The 18,863-nt window shown below is 40.1% G+C and overlaps 1 protein-coding gene across 4 annotated transcripts in view; it reads left to right on the top strand.

The window, feature by feature from the left end:
• Nucleotides 1–18,067, top strand: part of RREB1 (ras responsive element binding protein 1) — a 136,667-nt gene extending 118,600 nt beyond the window's left edge. For 3 of the 4 annotated variants that reach the window (XM_072603746.1, XM_072603747.1, XM_072603748.1), the window contains exons 11-13: nucleotides 7,100–7,264; nucleotides 13,593–14,426; nucleotides 16,111–18,067. In XM_072603746.1, coding sequence (XP_072459847.1) covers nucleotides 7,100–7,264; nucleotides 13,593–14,426; nucleotides 16,111–16,634 — 1,523 coding nt within the window. In that variant the 3' untranslated portion in view covers nucleotides 16,635–18,067. The remainder of the gene's footprint in view (nucleotides 1–7,099; nucleotides 7,265–13,592; nucleotides 14,427–16,110) is intronic. The other variant, XM_072603749.1, reaches the window with a different exon arrangement.
• Nucleotides 18,068–18,863: the final 796 nt, after the last annotated feature.

The following is an 18,863-nucleotide window of genomic DNA, read 5'->3' on the forward strand; positions in this document are numbered from 1 at the left end:
TGGATGGGCATTTGTTTTTCTTCATCTTTCTCTCCCATCTCCCTCACTGTCATAGTTAAATACCACCACATCTGATGGGCTTCTTCTGTGTCACCTGTTTGTCTCCAGCTAGGAATCTTTTGCTTGGTGTAGGTATTAAAAAACATTTCCTTGTGAAAGCTACTTTTTACCTTTGACCATTCTTCTGTAGGCAGAGGTACTACAGCAGCCAGCATCTCCTTTCAGGAGTTTTGCTTATGTCTTTGCAGGTGCAGGTGCAAGTTACCTGTCCTTACTTGCCTAGAAAGGTGTGAATCAAGGTTGGTTTCGATTGTTTGACTCTAGATGCCAAAATGTCACCTTGGCTTATAATGAGTCAGTGATTACACGGAAAGACATAGGATCACCAGTTTAGAACTGGGTAGGAGCTCAAAGGTTGTCAGATCCAATCCCCTCCTTTTAGAGTTGAGGAAACTGAGGCACAGAGAGGTTAATGGAAGCATCTTCTTTTCTTGCTATATACAGTATGGGTGTGTGTATATAGCCTATTATAGTGATAGTTATACTGTCTCATCTCTTTCCTTTCAAATTCATCCTTAACACAGCTGCTAGTTCAATGTATGTGTTATGATCACACTGTTTAGAAGCTTCCACTGGTTCCCTGCTACCTGAAGTAAAAAGGACAAATTCCTTTCTCTGGGACTCAAGTCTTCTCTGGAAAACTCTTCCAACTTTATGTCTTGCTCCTTCTCTTCATATACCCTACCTTCCAGCCAGATCTCATTGTTCTCTCTATATGCTTGGTGCATTTATATAGACTTTTTCCAGGTCTCTGATTGACTCCTTCCATATTTATACCCATGGAAATCTTTTCCTTCCTCAAGGGCTTCCTTTTCTTGTGACGTCTGTCCACACACATTCCCTTCCATCCCCTAGTGAAAGATATTTTTCCCTCTTCAATCTTTCATACCTTTTTCATTCTCATTTGGATTGTACTAGTATACACATCTCATCCCTTTACAACTCTGAGTTAAGGACAAGCTCAATAAACGTTTTCATGATTTCATTGTTAATTCCCTTGTGACTTTTATGTTGTGAATCATAGTTGTCAAACTCCCTGCTGGTGCCAGATTGTATGTGACCCGTAGGGATCCATTTCTCTTTGAGTTTGACACTACTGGCATAGACACCTTAATAAAGGTTTGTTGGAGGTGAAATGTTTTGATTAGTCCATGACATCCTCAGCTTTTCTTGTGATACAAATGCTGAGTTTTCATGGTTGATTATGCTCTGTATAGGCAGAAAAGTCTGAAGTGATGATCTGATCGATGTTTTGGGGAGGTTATCACAAATGGTGACAACTACATTTCTTAGTCTCCCCAAATGAATTATTCTCATCAAGGTGTTGAACTCTTACTATTCTCTGTGTGAATACACACAGGTTATATGCTCATCAAAGTGTTGTGCAAAATCTCTTATGTTTCAAAGGACTTTAGAATCTGTGGTTTAAGAGCAGAACAGTATGAATCATCATAGCCTTCATGAAGTACTCATGTATGTACTCAGTTGTGTTAGAGTTTAAGCTCATATAGTGGGAACTTTGCTGAGATTGGTTTTTTATTTGGACATAGTTCCAAAATAAACTGAATTTTAGCACCAAGCCAAAGGATCAGCATAGTCATAGGAAATAAAGCTGGAAGGAACTTTAGAGGTCTTCTAACCCAATGCCCTCATTTTCTAGAGGAAGAAACTGAAGCTTAGAGAGGAAAGGACTTTCCTAAGGTCACACAACTAGTGTGTAGAAGAACTAGGATCCAGGGTTCTTTAGAAGCTACCTCTGAAAATCTTTTATTTAATAATTTTTAATATATTATACAATTGCAATAATAAAATAATATTTAATTATTTTTTGTGAGTTGCATTGTACTATTTTATTATCTCAGTTTTTAAACTCCTACTTTTATTTGTCATTGCATTTAGACTATCCTATCTTCTTGATGGGGGAAATCTACTCCTTCAACATTGAAAGATCAAACTTCATAATGTAGCATGCTTCAGTCCCTATGCTAGCCTTGAAGTAAGCCGTGTGTGTGTGTGTGTGTACTCATATACATACATCCATACCATTTTTGCTCCAGCCTGTAATGTCAAGGTAGAAAGCTTCCTTCACGTAGAGCTCAGCAGCCGTTCTAGTATAAACTTCATCTTAGAAGTTGCCTAGAGCCCTGAAACATTAAAAGGCTTGTCTGGGGTCCTGGCATCAGTACTTTCAGATGTAGGTGTTCATTCCAAAGACCACTTCTGTCCACTGTGCCCCACTGCTTTTTAGGGTATAGAAATTAAGATTATGTTCTAAAATATATTATAAAAGCCAAGGTTTTACAAATAAAGAATTATTTAAATCTGCTTTTAAATTTTTGAAAATCAAACCAACGGCCAAACTTGTGCAGATTATTACATTATGTTGACAGCACCTGTGTTGAGAATAGTTCTTTGCCTCCTCCTGGACCCTTAATGCAGTTACATGTTATCTACTCTTCTCTCAGTCATGATGTTCATGGCAAGGAAAACATGGTGGCTCCATAAGCTAAGGACCAGGAATCAGTGCCTCCTTTACCAAACAGGAAGCCGGTGACTTGGCTTGTTTTCCCTTTTTTAAAAAAAAAAAAATACATTACTAGTCTTTCCATAACCAGCCTGTTTCTTCTTTCACTTGTCCAGTTCAGCAATTATTTACCATCCATGTTGAGTATAAAGGCATCATTTGCCTCCTTTCTTCTACCCTTGCCTCCTAATTTATTCCATACTAGGACCTGAATACAAGTAAAAGTGGTTTTTAAGAAGAAGAATTGCAGAGTATATTAGCAACCGATATTTTTTTTACATATGCATGGTAGAGAGAAAGTCAAAGAGATCTGGGTTCCATCCCTAGCTCTAACATGGTAACTAGGCGACTAAATTTCTTAGTATTTTAGTGCCCCAAGCAACTATTTAAGAAATATTGCCTGCCTGGTAGGTGGAGGGACATTTACCAGGAATCCCGACAGAAATGACAAAACTCCAAGATGATTTTGTATCGCTCTGTTCCACGTTCTGAATCCCTAATTGGTGGGATGAAGGGAAGCTTCGTAGAAAAGAAGTGGTTCCCAAATGGGTCCGTAAAAGAAGAAAAACAATCAGCCTTGGACATCTTACTAGCTATTGTGATTAGGACAAATCACTTAACCCTCTGCCTCAGTTTCCACAACTGCAAAATGGGATAATAATAGCACCTACATTGCAGGGCTGTATTGAGGATTAAATGAGAAGTTAAGTGTAAGTATATTTTAGTAGGCAGTAAGTATATTGTGTGTATGTGCCTGACACATAATAGGTACTTAGAAATCTTTCCTTCCTGACCTTTTCCAGGTATAGGAGATAAGTATGTCTACATAGAAAGGTAAGACTAGACTATTGAATATATAGAGAAAGGAGCACTAGTGTTATGCTTACATTTTTAAAGAAATCATGTATGTTTAAAAAAGGCCATAGTTAGGAACTAATTCATGAACTCCTTAACTCCTGGATTTTTTTAAATATTAATTTATATTTGTTTTTGTGTAGGCCCCTGGTCATCAGGATAGGGACCTCACAGTCTGGAAACTCTTCACTGATAGGCAACTCACCCTTAACTTTTTGTTAGGAAATTCTCATTATTATTTTTAAAAAATTACAGAAACAAAAGACTTGGTCTAGTTTGTATAGTTTAATAAACTAAGAGTTGAATTATCTGCTTACTTTGGGAGACTTAATTCTCTAACAGTGTTGGGGCTTGTGGAAAAAACATCTTTGGAAAAATAGAATTTTTCAAATTTAGCATTCATTCAGGAACACTGGGGTTTGTGGAAAAAACGCCTGTGGAATTAGCATTTTCAACACAAATCCTTTTCCACACTCAGCATTTGTTCAGAGAGCAGTAAGTTCCTGTGCACAGAGGACTGTGCTGGGCTCTAGAATTGAAACAGAATCCCTTTCCTTACTGGCCTCAAACACAAGCATAACTATAACGTACATATTACATAAGAAATGCTCTAAAAGGCCTGAGGGAGGGGGCCCCGGGAGACACCTCATCTCATTGGACTTGGGCTTTTAAGGAAGGGCAGGAATTGGAAAAGTGAAGAGGACATTGCAGGGAATTACAGGAGCAGTGACCCAAAAGCTCTTGAGCACAGGACTATGTCTAGGTGATAACATGTCGGATGAACCCAGTCCTCAGTCGGCATCAGAGTATTTCTTAGCCTAGTTGCTTTTCTGAGAGAGTCAAAACCAAATATCCATTTATTTTAATCTTACATTGGGAGACACCATATCACAGGTCTTTGATACAAAAATATCACTGCTTATTTGGGAACTGTATTAAAAAAATAAGGCCTCTCATTTGAAGCCACCATCTATTTACTCCAGTAACTGAAATTTGAAGGAAAATTTGCCAAATTGGCCCCTTTCTGTTCATTTTTTCTTCTTCAAATGAACTTGAAGTATCTAAGAAGAAATGAAACTAATTAAAAATTAAGGTGTGCTCACTCATCTGTGCACGAATGTGTAAGAGTAACTTTTAGATAAGGCTTCAGAGTTTGTAAAGCATTTTAATGTACCTTATTTCACTGGAGCTGCACATCAGCCTTTGATATTAACTCCATCTTACAGAGGAGGAAATCATTTTATTTGATTTATTTGATTGAAGATGGGTAGCAAATATTACAGTGTTTTACACAAAGACGTCATAAAACACCTACTGAACCTGAGAAAACCTGAGAAAACTGGCTTCATTTAGGAGCTAGTGGAGGTCTCATGATTTTAATAAGAATTCAGGTGGTGCTAGCCTTTTCCCTCTCCCCCAACACTGACTAGGCTGTAGAGAGCAGGGACAGAATGAACCAGATGGTTTCAGGAAAACCTGGTAAGACTCATGCAGTGTAAAATGAGCAGAAGCACGAGAACATTGTACATAGTGATATCGGTATTGTAAAGACAGTCATCTGTGAAAGACCCAGCTACTCTGATCAAGACAGTGATCCAGGACAATTGACAATAACAACAAAGGACCCGTGACCAAAAATGCTATCCACATTTAGAGAGAGAACTGATGAGCTCTGAGCACAGATTGACGTGTACTTTTTTACTTTCTTTTTCTTGCTTTTTATATGTTTTCTTTTGCAACTTGGCTAATGTGGAAATATGCTTTGCATGACTTTACACATAATTGAAATCCAATTGCTTGCCTTCTAAGGCATGAGGAACAGGAGGGAAAGAATTTAGGACTCCGAATTTTTTTTTTTAATGACTGTTGAAAATGTCTTTCACATAATTGGGAAAGAATTAGCAAATAAATGAAAATAATTTTTTACAAAGATGAGTAACTTCAGCTGTAGCTGCCCCTTATATGGGTGACTGACCTCTGACTTAGATACGTAGTATTCTGTCACCAGCTCTGGCTCTGTGAACTGTATAAACTGTGCAAACTGGGCATTTCCAGGAGATCCTGCAGTGTCTGAGCTTCTGTTTGTTAAGGAAGGAGTCACTTCTTTTTAATCCAAGACTATGAGTAAAGACAAAGGTCCCCTGTGTTTTTTGTGTCAAGAAAAGCGATGCAAGAAGACCGTTGTGCTTGAGTTGTACGTTGGTTCCAACAATGCCAGGGCTACAGGACAAAAGGCTTTGGGGCTGCAGCTGTTAAAGCTTTCGTATTTGTTACCAAGAGAGTCAGATGAAACTTTTCCCTCTTGGCAGATTGGGGGCTGTGACCTTAGAAGTTGGTCACCACCCCACCACAATCAAAAGCCCACCTTGGCTTTCCTACTCCTGTTCTTTTTCTATATTCCCTTCCCTACCCCGTACACCCAGACAAGTATTAGCATATGGACAGTTATGTCACAGAGACCTTGACTTGGACTTTGAGAGACTGTATTTACAGTATTTTAAAAATCTAAATAAGAAGAGAAGGTGGGATAACCTGACCTTTTTAAGCCAAATGACATATATAACTGGTGTGAATGACCTATTTCTTTCATCAGTGTGTTTTGGAGATTTAAAGCAAAACAGAAAATTGGCTAAGAAAGGGCAGGACTCAAGTTGGAGTAGGATTTAGCAGGAGTTTTCCCCAGTAGGCAGAGGGGGCATCCCTCTTAGGGGCCATTCGACAGAGTCAGTGTCATACTCTCAAAGTGCAGATCAGCAGATATTATTACTTAGCCTTTTGAGAGCAAGGATAATCAGTCCTGTCGACTCACTTGAAAGGGCAGCATCTCTCTGCAACCTGTCTTCACTTCCTCTTGAAGACCCGCTCTGCGTGAGCCTGGGTGTCAAGGGCATATGGAACAAGGTGGTTTGTCTGCTTCCTGTTTGCTCTTCTGAGTTTGCTGCCAGAGGCGGATCTGGGGCCAGAGAATCCTTGGTGTCTTAAAGGAGCTCATCATATTTTGTCTTATCTGATTGAAAGTCACTGTTCATTTCCCTTTTCTCCTATATTTTCTTATATTCTCTAGTTGTAGAAAAATGTCTTATGGTCCATTTATCCTGTGGAAGGAGAAAGAATCTTTTTTTTGGCTAGATTTAGAAATTCCTTACAGTATTTAATTCAGTTGCATTTGTTCTTTATCGTCTGAAGTAACATTCTCTTGTTTTGCTAGTTAAATGTTAATTTCCTACAGGTACATGATAATTTCCAAGTAGATTTTCTGTGTCGTAGGATGGTATTATGGAGTTAGAGCTAACTTTTGGAGTCCAGCAGTGCTGGGTTCAATCCCTCCTGTCTCTGGCATATATTGGCTATGTGACCCTTTTAGCAGGCATTTGTAAGCTGTGGTAAGAATTTGTTTCCATACTGGGAGTCCCCTCATACAAAGGCAAAACAAAAATGTTTTAATTGTGCAATAATATTTCATTCATTACTATAAAGAATAAAAGCATGCTTTTTTCTGTTTTTGACACATATTAGATGTTTCATTGTTTTTTAAAAGTTTACCGACATTCAACCAAAGTAAGAGGGATGGGGGGCAACTACCAGTGTTGCCCAGCAGAATAAAGTGGCTTGTACCTTTCATTAGAAAGCCAGATAAATCTGTCTTTTTTCCTGCTTCAGGTCAGAAGCCCTACCCTTGTCAAAAATGCGACGCCTTCTTTTCTACCAAATCTAACTGTGAACGGCACCAATTGCGCAAACACGGAGTTGCCAACTGCTCCCTGAGAAGAAACGGGCTTATCCCCCAGTCCCAAGAAAGTGATGTTGGATCTCATGATAGCACAGGTAGTTCTTTCAGGTTGTTCAGAAGAAAGAAAGAAAGAAAGAAAAAAAAAAAGACCATTCATGTGCATATGGTTAAGGTTTTTAGAGAAAGTCACCAGCCAGTGCAAGTTACACTGGGGCTGGTTGTCAGGGGCCTCAGAGATACCAGGTCAGGAAAGTATAAGCTACTTAGAGGGAGACAGAGCCACCAGACCTGTCTTGAACAAGGATAAGGAGTGGCCTGGAAGCCAGGGCACGATTGGAAATGATTTCTCAAGTTCCTTTTATGATTTTTTTCAGTGCTCTTGCTAATAGCAGTGCTACAGGCACTTGAAAGGGAGATTTTATATAACTCATGAAAGAAGGTGTAAAATATTTATTTCTGGTTTTTTGTTTTGTTTTTGTTTGATTTTTTTTTGCCCATGTAGATAAAAAATATAGAAGTTTTACTCTGGCCTAGGTGGCTTGTGTGCTTTAACACTAGCTCAGCAGTGTTCCCCATCTTTTAGGATATGTAAGGTGAACCCTGTACCAGGAGAGTCAATATATGGTCAGAACCTGCAAACTGGAGGGATGCTTAAGCTACTTGGCCAAGTGGGGGAGGAGGGGAGAGTTTGTTTTTTCCCCCTCAACCCCCTTTTCAGTGCAAAACTGCGTAGTTATTTTAGAGCACTCTGCATGTCCTTTCTTCCTTAATCCCTTTTCTGCTCAACCTGAACTAGGTACCTAGTGCTGACATGTGCTTTGTTCTTCCAGCCCCTCCCTGACCATTACTGGCTGCGCAGTTCTACCCTTTAGCTTGCTGATCGCCTTCGTGTTTGCTTTCCCTGGTTCATCACCACGTATACTTTCCTTCTCCTCTTTGCTCCTCACCTCCCACCAAAAGTCGGTACAGATTTGCTCGGTGAATATGGCTGGGTGTTGTTTAGTAACAATATTTCTGTTATTTTTGTATTGCAAGAACTGGATACAAGTTTTCCAACTGTTTTAGTCATGAAATCCTTGACCTTTAACCTTTGGCCGGAAATCTGGGAGTCCTCACCTTTATCCATAAAATGTAATGATTTTCAGTAGTAGTGGTAGCCTGGGGACTCTTGATAGTCCTTGCTTTTTCTTTATCTGATTGGGCATAAAGGTTTGAATGTTGGTTGGGGTTGGAAGCACGGGATGTGCAGCAGGCCAGACCAGACTGGTCCTTCCTAGAAACTGCAGTCTTATCCGTTGGTAAGAGGAGGAGAGGAAGGGCCCCATTTCTCAATCAACAACGTTTTCTGTTTTCTTGGGAGATGCTACTGAGATATAGGGTCGGAAATAACTCTTCGTTATTCTTTGTGTGTACTACAAGAATGAATAATCAAGGGAAAGGCAAGTAGAATCTTGGACTCTCTGTGTGCGTAGTTCCCACTGCCCTAGCCTGAGTAAAGTTCACTGTGTAAGTAAAGTGGTTTAGATTTAGGCTTCCTGACTATTTAAACGTTACAGGCATAATGCTGTGCCTTTTATCCTATCTTTACTCCCACTTAGATTTTATGTTTTATATATATTATGCTAAAAAATTTTTACGCTTTGTCTTCATTCCCTTCTTACTCCTGCTTAATTGCATTTTATATTGGAAGACTAGCTAGCTTTCATTAATGCATAGTACAAACAGATTCAGGGATTTTGCTCATTTTTGGATTCCTCAGGAGCCAAAAGTAAAAGTAGCCTCGTAGCCTGGTCTGCACTTCATCCTCCGGGAAATCCCTGAGAATGCTGCAGGTGTTAATGTTTACCTTTTGGCCCTCATGCTGATTCCATATTTCATGGCTTATGGATCCTCTGAAGTCACTCACAAACAGTAGTTCCAGTGGATAATTCAGCTGTTACATGGCATGGTAAAGAAGCCCTTGGTTTTTAAAGATAGATTTCTTATTAAATTGCTTAATATGCAGCAAGGGCACTTTTAACCTTCTAATAATAGAAGCCTGACATGATTGTTTAAAAGTAGATCTCAATTTTAATTAGCAAATTTTAAGGTGTTTTTATTTTTAAGTTATAGATATATGCAAGTTTTGTTTCTAAATTTTTCCACCCAAAGCATGTTTATCCTGATATATGACAGCTCCCCTTTAAAACTGTGACCCTGAGATGGACATAGGGAAGCCAATGAAGAGAAATTAAGTATTTGCTTTAATAGTGGTAATCATCTATAGTACAAAAGATAACTGAGGTTAGAAGAAGGCAAGGAGGTCAGAGAAGTAAAATTCAGAGGTTCCACACAGGATGTTAAAAGCAAGGTAATGGCAGTGGAAGAGACAGACTCTGTCTCCGAATTTCTGTCAAGTGGAACTTTGGGAAGGAGCTGTAAATGTTATGGTAGGGAAGGCTTAAGAATTTCTAAACTGCCTGTTGTCTACATTATCAACTAGATAATTTTTATGAATTTCCAAAATATGCATTTTATAGTTGAGTTTGAAACTTACTATAATGTAAGAAGATAAATAAACAGATGTTTAAAAAAAAAGTTGATGTCCAAGTCTTCTCCCACTTCTGCCTCCCATCTCCCCTTTAATGAAAGTGAAAGCAACAACAATAATAAAACTTTGGAAAATGTAGTTTTAAAATGATTGGACTAAGTCAAAGTTAAACAGATAGTTGGGTTTAAGTTTACCCTCGATGATCAGTGATCTTTCTCTGACATGCTAAAGGATCAGTCTACGTCAGTACTAGAGAATATGAGTGGCTAACGACATTCAGGTGCACACTCTTCGAGTCAAGTGTTTAAAAATTCTGAGATCTGTGAATAGGAAGCTTGTTTTCCTTACGCTGATAGACTGATTCCCCTACTGTTTCCCTGAGGTAAGTTTAGCATTCTCACTCAGGAAATGTGTTTTTGTTCTTTTTTTAAGAACTTGAGCAAATTAGGTGAAGTACAGACACAAAGAACTTTTACAAGCTACATAGTAGGTTGTCTTGGTGTTTAATGAATTTACAGTGAACAGCAGAAATTTAGAAAAAATTGGAGTGACTCCAGAAGCCTCCTTTGCTTCACATCTTGAGTAACTATAGGTTTATCCTCACATGAGTTACCAAGCTAAAGTGACTTTGGAGAAAAATGTTTTTAAGAAATATTGTTAGAGAGGACTGGGAATTGATTTCTAATATTTTAAAGCAACTTTTCAATTAAATAAAATATAATGCATATAATGTGTCATGGTGCTGTGTTGAGGGCTGGGGCTAAAAACTCTCAAGAACCTTAGAGTCTAATAGGGAAGATGAACATTAGAACATATTGACTCTGAACCAGTGATTTCCTTATTTTGTGATTTTGTGATCTTGTGAGGCGTCGTAGCAGAATTTGATTGCTAAAATAGAGGTGAAGGCTAGATATTTGAGGAGTAGGGGAGACTGATCTGATCAGATGAATAAATTGTTAAAATAATTTGGTTGCTTAGACTCACAATAACCTTAAGAGGATTGGTTTTAGTTACCCTGCTTTAAAACATTCCTGCTTAGTATAAGCTTTATTTTAGTGGGTGTTATCTGGAGTTTTAGAATATTTAGAGTATACTAAATTATCTATGATGATGGAGTGACACCAATGAGAATTACCCACAGTTAATGTATTAATCTTTGATTCTGGAATTTTTATTGTTTACAGAAGATTCCCTTAAAAAATTGAGGGGGTGACAGGAAGTGGTGATGTTATTTAAATATGATAAAAAAAATTAAAGCATCAGTGACAATAGGAAATGAGAGCCTAGACACATTATAAGTGATAGAAGAAAAGTAACCTGAGTTTAGAAATAATATTTACAAAGGCACCATCTATCGAACCTGTTGAAAAGGTCAACATTTGACAGTTGAGCATAGAGGAATTTTGGGGGCAGGGGGGGGTAGAAGGGGATATTGACTAAATTTACAATTTTTCCTAGTATGTTTCAAATAGAGGGGAGCCTCTTTGATCAGTCAGTATGGCTAACATTGATTTATATGCACAGAGGCAAACACTGACCTGGGCCAGGGTATTCATACATTAGAATAATTCTTTTTTAAAAAAATCATTCTCAAAATATTATACATATACCAGTACATTCCCAATACGCATTAGAATTCTCCCCAAAAGTGGATATTCCCGTAAAGCTTAGCCAAAAAAGAAGAGTAAAATGGAAAGCTAGTCATATTTAATTTAAATAAGATTTTCAGCAAGTCACACTTTGATTTTCCTAAGTCCATGTAGGAGATGGGAAGTCCATCTGACATCTGACTTTAAGCTACCTGGATTCCAGGGCTAAGTGGAAACACATTAAATGTGTTGAGCATAATAAGCCCTTGACACATATTTGTAGAATTAATAATTATGTGTCCCTAGATACATGAAAATCACTGAAATACAAGGAAGGAATGGTTCATGAATTTTTCATTCCCATCGCAACAAGACTGGGTGATAAGCAATACAGGATGTGAAACTTAAAAGAATGATAGCTATGAGCTTAATTGTAATTTTTATATTATCCTTTCATAATCTACTCATGTAAAAAGCCTCAATTATAAAACATAATTGGCCAATCCTGTGATAATGCCTTGGAATTTGTGTTACTCAGCTGCAAAGAACTGTGAGGAAGAAAGTACAATTTAGAATCAAAATACATAATTACAGTTCTTGGCATTTTGATGTTTTTACATTATAATAACATTTAGAACTGTTAAACCCTCATCTTGACAAAGGAAAACCTATAAGATATTTAGAGTTTTAAGAGACGTAACCTAATGTTTATTTGACTGCAGAGAATTTCTCTAAGCCTTTATCCCAGCAGTTTGTAAAATCTGATAGTGCTTTAACTGAGCCATTAGCAATTTAATTAAATAGCACATCTTTCTGTATTAAGCATAGCATTTTCAGCATCTTTGTTTCTGTGTCATAGATGCTGGAATGAATAATTTGATGATGTAAGTACACGTTAACTGTGGGCAGGTGGTGCTGTTTCTTGGCTGTTACTTATCACTTCTTTAGTGAAGCAATAAGGACAATAATAGTACTGAGAGCAGCGTGCATTCATATTACACCAGCTGTATGCCTGGCCCTGTGCTAAGCACTTGACATTTCTGGCACAATTGTTCCTCATAACAACTCCAGAAGGCAGGTGTTTTTAATCTACATTTTGTAGCTGAGGAAGCTAAGGCGAACAGGTTACGTGACTTGCCCAGAGTCCTGTAGGTAGGAGGTTTTGGAGGTGAGTTTTGAGCTATAGTCTTGTGACCCTAAGCCCACTGTGTCACTGAGCTGCCCCACAATAAAATGTATTAGGCTTCTTTCATCAGGATCATTTACAGATACGGTTGGCATCCAGTGCTGTTTTAATTCATCTTGTGTATCTAATTAGAAATGGACACTTAGACGGGGACTCCCAAAACTGTGTACCGGGCTCAGCCAGAAGTTCTCTAGCCCCAGAAAATTTTCAGTCTTTATTTTACCACATGCTTCACAAAACCACTCTTCCAGCATTTTGTGCATCCTTACTCCAGTCAAGTCTTCCTCCCCTTTTCACATGACAAAATGATTATCACAATGCATTATTAACTCCAAAGTAATTCCCATATTTTTATTCTTGTGTGATTTATGGCACACATTGCATAAATGTATTTTTAAAAGCAATGAGATGCTTTTTAGAGGCACTGTTGTCTACTTTTACCTCTGAATATTTGGCAGCGGGATTTTATCATTTAGAGTGCCTTGTAGATAAGTTATTTTAGTAGACTTTCAGAAAACATACTGGGTGTTCATTTTTGTAATATTCTTATGCAAATGTGTATGTGAGCATTTTTGGTGGATGAGAGAAGAGGATTTGTATATGTTTGTGCATGCATGCTTGAGTTATCTGAATGCTTGGTGAAGCAACTTAAACTACACTTACTAAGTAACCCCAAAGCTGTGACTATCCTGAATGCACAAAGCTTTCCTTTCTTACAGATCCACTATCTCTGTCTTCATTGAGTTACTCACACCTTCCTTGATTTTCCACCTTTGGGAGCCAGGCTTCCTGTGTGAAGCAATCTTGGGAGTTGTGAGTGCTAGGGGTCAAGAATTAGCAGTGGAGGAGACAGGACAGTTTGTGTAGAAGTACTGACTAATCTGTCTTCCTTGTCAAACTAACTCTGAAAACGGAGCTTACCTGGCCTTGAAGAATTTACATGCTTTGGCCTTCAATGGACCAGCAGAGGTGGACTAGGGCCGAGGAAGGAAAATAGCTTTATTGGGACTGTGGGTCTGTTGGTGAAGACCAGCTACGGCCCCCAGGGCCCTTGTCAAGGGATCTTGTCTTGGCCCACGTTTTCATTGAACCTCTTCCTTCTGTGTTTTTCCATACAGATAGCCAGTCAGACCCAGAGATCCCAGTTCTAGGCAATGAAGTGCTTGACCTCACCTCCAGGGAGAAAGAGCAGCAGCCATCAGAGGGTGCTCCTGAACACAGCCAGGAAACCAAAGGCCATGCCACAGAGGAGGTGAAGGAGAAAACATCCTCACCTGAGGCAAAAGAAGAGGAGGGAGAAGAGGATGAACAGGCAGAAGATGAGGAAGAAGAAGAGAAGGAGGGTATGGAAGAAAAGCAGGAGGATCCAGAAGGCCTCGAGGAAGACTGTGTCAGCAACAAAAGTCTGGACCTCAACTTTGCCAGCAAGCTGATGGACTTCAAGCTGGCCGAGAGTGACCCTGGAGTCCCTGGTGGTGGAAGCCCCTCTGAGCAGGACAAGAAGCACGCCTGCGAGAGTTGTGGCAAGAGCTTCAAGTTTCCTGGAACCTTAACGCGACACAAGAAAGCCCACACTCATGAAGAGCAAAAGGAGGAGAAAGCCAGTGAGGAGGAAGGCAAGAGCGGCAGTGCCGAGGAGTCCGCCAGCCCAGCCGCTGCCGAGCTGGCCCTCGACCAGGATGAAAGCCCGATGGATTTGAAGGTGGGAGAGTCCCCTTCTGGGGGTGAAGCCCCCGGTGGGAGGGAAAATGAGGAGAGCGAGAGTGTCTCCGAAGGGGAGGGTGCCTCAGAGAGGAAGTCTTCTGAGAAGAGCGATGATGACAAGAAGCCAAAGACAAATGGGACTAAGAGTATCATCACCAAGGCCGACAAGAGGAAGAAGGTCTGCACTGTGTGTAACAAGAGATTCTGGTCCCTGCAAGACCTGACCAGGCACATGAGATCCCACACAGGTAAAGACACTGAATCTGAACGACAGTACGAAATGACTCAAAAAATGTAAAGTATGAACAGAACAGGGCCGTCCCTGAGAAGGACTCAGCTCACCCTCTTCCAGGGCACTTCTGATAAATTCCCTCTCACTGTGTTTCCTTGGGACGGTGGCAGAGTTTGTGTTCTTGGGAAGAATTGGCCTACCCACCACTCCAGTTCAGACTTTTGATTGTGTTTGCCACAGAAACGAGCTGATTCTTGTCCCTTCATTTGGAATTGGGTCAGTCAGAACAGCAGTCAGGTGGCAACGGTGCTGCCAGGCTCAAAGATGGCACTCCTATGTTGTCATTCCCCAAATCTTTGTGTGCTGTGTATTAACATTTCACACGCCATTTTCAATTTAAATTACCTCTTCAGTTTATTGATAGTGAAGTGAGTTTGATCATACAGAGACTCTGATAAGAGTTCAGTTCTCTAGCAATAAGATTTCTCCCTGACCCCAGTGTAAGGGAATAATGTCTTTATGTAATAGGGACTGTTTAGAGGATCAAATGAAGTTGTGTGTTTGAAAGTATTTTGTCAGTGATGAAGCACAAAATGCTAGCTTATCATTATTCTTTTCCAGGAGAATTATTAGCAAACTTGGTTTGCTTTCCACTCTATCATAATATCCCACCCCCAAGGCCAGTGTTGGTGGTCCAGTGCACAGTTTGGCTTAGTGTGTGTGGAGGGTGAACGCCTTTCCCCTCCTGCATATTCCCAAAAAAGTATGTTGATGTGGGAATACCAGCAATCCCTTGTAAGGAGCTGGGAAAATTCACTGGGAAGTTTCTGCCACTGTTCACCTGGGGCATCTAGGCTCTTTGCTTTCTTGAATGTGGAAGTGGCTGATCTGGCCTGATGTACTGTTATGTTTGTCCCCCAGCAGGGTTTTCAGGAAGTCTGCAACAGAACATATAATTCTATTATGGGGGTGTTTGTATAAGTTTGTGACCTCACTCCTCTTGGCTCTCATTATCAAGGTTATACCATAATCCTCAAATAAATCATGGTCAGATCTAGTAAATTAGTTCTTTTGACAAGTAGAATGAACCCTGATGCTTTTATTACAAACCCCCAAGATAAAGGATTCAGTTTCATAGAATTAGACTAGGTCACCTTTGCTGTATATTGCTTTTTCTCTCTCTCTTCCACACACACTCGCATTAAGTTCATGCTTGATGAACTAAACCCTAGTATTCCTGCTTGTTCATGAGGGGTTTTAAAGGCCTATGGAATGTGAACCTCTTCAGAGGAGATATTCTTAGATTTCTGAGCAGGTGGTGTCCTCAGCTGCTCAGTAGAGGCTAAGAAATGCAGCTGTTCTATTACGAGTGTTTCCCAGGAAGTACCTTATTTATTAAATGTTACTTGTAATTTCTGTGCATTCTCCTTGAGCCTTTAACATTAGTGCCTGCCCTGGGGACAAGAAGGGGCATATATTCCCATAGGCTTCTCAGATAGCTACTTGGAGCCATTCAGTATTTATTCTCAGTAGGACATTAATCTTGGAAGCCTAAATTAAGATTGTCTGCATCAGAAGAATTGGGATCGTAGATATTCAGCCTTTTACATTGACATGTTTTGTAATACAGCATGAGGATGTTGTTCTTAGAGCAAGACTACTGTGAGTGGAAATTAATTCCTTTTCTCCTATTACTCCAGGGGAAAGACCTTATAAATGTCAGACCTGCGAGCGGACCTTCACCTTGAAGCATAGCCTGGTTCGTCATCAGCGTATCCATCAGAAAGTAAAAAACACAAGGCACCATGGGAAGGAAAGTGACAAGGAAGATCGGGGTGAAGATGACAGTGAGAACGAGTCCATCCACAGTGGCAACAATCCACTCTCAGAAAATGAGGGAGACTCCACTCCAAATCTTAACAGCCATTCCACCATTACTCGAAGCCGGAGAGAGACCCTGGCCAATGCAGCCAAGGATTCGGGTCGTCAGGAAGAGAAATCAGGTGGAAGGACGACTGGTGTTTGTCTAGCCGAGTCCAGTAAAAGTGCCCAGAAGCTGGTCACGGGGGCCAGCACAAAGGAGCAGGAGTCTCAGGGTAGCACAGATCCTGAGGGCCCATCGGGCTTCATTCAGGATCTGTTGGACATGCACAGCAAGAGGCCTCCTGCAAACCACATTATTGCCTCTTCAGATAGTGCACCCCAACTTGTGGGAATGGAATGACTCAGGGGAAGTGACCCAGTCACCTGTCTGTCCCCAGCACATAGACTAAAGCCAGAAGAGCAAAAGTACCCCAAATCTGTAGCGCACTGGATTTCCTCAGTGACTCCAGTTGTCGGGGAGTGGAAGCGAGAGAGGGAAAGGAAGAAGTATGGCAGCCTGACTCCAGTGCCATAGCCCTTTCAGTATAATGATGCAAGAGACTACAGGATATACTGATTCCGAGTGCCTTACTACTTTATTAAATCTTTTGGTATCATTGACCTTTTTTTTTTTTCAAAATGATTTTTAAAAATATATATTTTAATGAATTATTTGGAGAGGACCTTTTTCATTTAAGCATTAATGTTACCTTTTTGTATCGGTGTGCGTGAGCCTGTTCGCGTGGAACTTTGATAGTTGCCGTGTTTTGTTCTGTGAGCCGGAAATGGGGAAAAGAAACCAATGCCCTTGGATACCACAGCTAATAACTGGAAGAAAATGATGTGAATTTCATGTCCCAGAGGAACGTTTGGATGAGATGTGAATCTCTCAGAGACATTTTTGTGCTTACTACATGACGGAGGTCTGATCTGGTTCCAGGTATTAAGACACGTGGTTGATGAAGGTAGTCAAAATTGGTTCAAGCCAAAACCAGGAATGATGCCAGCTTCAACCTCACACTTGTTTCCGCTCTTTTCGGCATTAGAATTGGTGTTATTGTTCAATGTTTTAGGATGTTTTTTTTCTGGACTGAACATACAGAGAAGAGTTACCTTAGCAACTTAACCTATGGAAATGATGCACAGCTGTCATATGTTTGATTTTCCTTTTTTTGCTTCAATATATGTATTATTATTATTATTGTTTATTATTATTATATTATTATTTTAAAATTCATCAGTTGCTAGTCTCTGCAGTCAGCAGAAACCAATGGGCAATATTTGTCCGCGGAGATCTATGACGCAGCTTTGGATCCCTGTGTAAATGTCTGATTTCAGCTTTCACTAGTTCACTAGCCCTCACGTGGCAGTTCTTCTACTGAACCTGAATGAACCCTTCCTTCCTTAGTGACTGGAGAAATAAATAAAGGGGAGGTCAACCAGTCATCACCACCAGTGTACAGGGGAATATCTCAGCAGTGAGTGAGAGCATGAGAGCGTGCTCATTGGAGTATGTGTGTGCATGCAAACCAAAGTGTTCCCATGGGGAGGTGATGGAGGTATTGGGGTGAGAGGGACCTCCAAGTGCATCAGGAAAGCACTGCAAAGCATTTTTGTGGAAAGAAAGGCAGTGATGAAATCTGTTACTCACAAATAAGGTATTCAGTCTTCCAGCTCAATGAAATGCAAGCCTTAATTAACCCACTTTTGCTACTGTCCTGTTTGCAAAGCAAGGAAATACTACTACTGGTAATAAAACTCCAAGTGCAGTTTGGGCTGGTGCTTGAAGATGAATATGTCGTTTCTGATTCCCTCTCGAGAATCTGAACCCCTAGATGCAGAGAGGAAGAATTTTCTTAGAGGTATCCCCCATGTAGGCGGTGGAATTCACTGCAGCCACCAACACCGAGGGGGTAGAAAAAATGTATCCTACTGTAGCTGAGCTCATGCCCAGCGTCTTGTTTTGTCCTTCAGTCGTGACCTCTAGGACATAGAGCCAATAGTATTGCCAGGGATGCCCTGCGCCGTTCCTCCACTTGAACCCTCTTTCCCCTCTCCCACTGCACCTACAGCTGCAGCCCTTCCCACCTCATCTTCCTTCATTTCCTTTCTAAGATTCCTTCCTCTTTTTGGCCTTAAATCACCTTCCCTCTTTCCCATGTTTGTATATATGTAGACACATAAGTATACATCCTTTTTTCTTAACCCCTAAATTTTTGTCCCCTAATTCTTCACCAATTCCTGGAGGTGGAAACTGAACTGCCCAGACTTTACAAAGGAAGATAAATGTGGTTGAGGTAATGAAGAGTGATATGAAAAGAAAAAAGGTTGAGATATGTGAAATGTGAAATATGTGAAAAAAAATGTATTGAGGATGTCTGAATCAGCTTAAAAACAAGGTTTTACTCCAGAGAAAAACAAATCAGAACCAATGATTCCTTTTCCAACTTAAGCTATAGAATCAAAATCCAGTTCACACACCCTCCCTTTGTTTTTACTTTGCTTGTTGATGTTACTGTTCGGGATTTCTTGTGGGTTTTTTTTGTGTGTGCGTGTGTGTGTCGGTTTGTTTGTTTCTTTTGCGACTCTC

The sequence above is a fragment of the Notamacropus eugenii genome, chromosome 4 (genome assembly GCF_028372415.1).
Source record: "Notamacropus eugenii isolate mMacEug1 chromosome 4, mMacEug1.pri_v2, whole genome shotgun sequence".
Lineage (NCBI taxonomy): Eukaryota > Metazoa > Chordata > Mammalia > Diprotodontia > Macropodidae > Notamacropus > Notamacropus eugenii.